This window comes from Apis dorsata, unplaced genomic scaffold, assembly GCF_000469605.1.
Source record: "Apis dorsata unplaced genomic scaffold, Apis dorsata 1.3 scaffold_371, whole genome shotgun sequence".
Classification (NCBI taxonomy): Eukaryota; Metazoa; Arthropoda; class Insecta; order Hymenoptera; family Apidae; genus Apis; species Apis dorsata.
This window is the reverse complement of record NW_006263635.1, coordinates 78,866-79,596: the sequence shown is the minus strand read 5'-3', so window position 1 is coordinate 79,596 and position 731 is coordinate 78,866. Positions and strand designations below refer to the sequence as shown.

The window sequence follows — 731 nt, the reverse complement described above, 5'->3', positions numbered from 1 at the left end:
CTCTCTCTCTCTCTCTCTCTCTCTCTCTCTCTCTCTCTCTCTCTCTCTCTCGCTATCTCTCTTTTGCTCGTTCGCTCACTCGCTCGCTCGTTCTCACGCACTGTTTTCTATATAAACCAAGCGATAAATTTATTTTATACGAAATAATATATACGAATAAAAAAAAATCTATATAATTAAATCCTTCTAATATGTGTATTTTCAAAATTTTTTTTACCTATGATTTTCAGTACAATCCGACATTACAACATCTTCTTCTGGCCGGAAATGCAATTTCAGAAATGGTGCCAGGCTCGTTACCACCGTTAGTGAAGCACTTACACGTTGGCCGCAATCATTTACAAAGCCTGAATCGAACCTTACGGTACGACACTTTCTTGATTACCGAAAATTTACGTCCATTCACGAACCTCCTAGAATGTATCGGACATCCTGTTTACAATTCCGACAGTGGCTCTTAATTGGCTCTATTCATCGTTGATGCAAAGAACCAAGCTCCTTGGACTCGGCCGAATGATTAAGCAAACGTGCACGCGTATTATATGCAAAGGAGAGAACAATTAAGCTTGCGATCTAGTCACATATTTGAGATTATATACAATTTTTAAGAATCATTTTCTTTTTTTTTTTTCTCTCCACTTTTTCTTCTTCTTCTTCTTTTTTTAATAGAGAAAGAAAAATAATAATTAATAAGAAAATAAATAATAGAAGAAAAATTAAAATAAAATATT

The 731-nt window shown here is 34.6% G+C and overlaps 1 protein-coding gene across 1 annotated transcript in view; it reads left to right on the top strand.

The window, feature by feature from the left end:
• LOC102680713 (insulin-like growth factor-binding protein complex acid labile subunit) overlaps positions 1-731 on the top strand; it is a 13,254-nt gene that overhangs the window by 6,116 nt on the left and 6,407 nt on the right. The window contains exon 3 of the mRNA XM_006618732.2: positions 231-364. Coding sequence (XP_006618795.1) covers positions 231-364 — 134 coding nt within the window. The remainder of the gene's footprint in view (positions 1-230; positions 365-731) is intronic.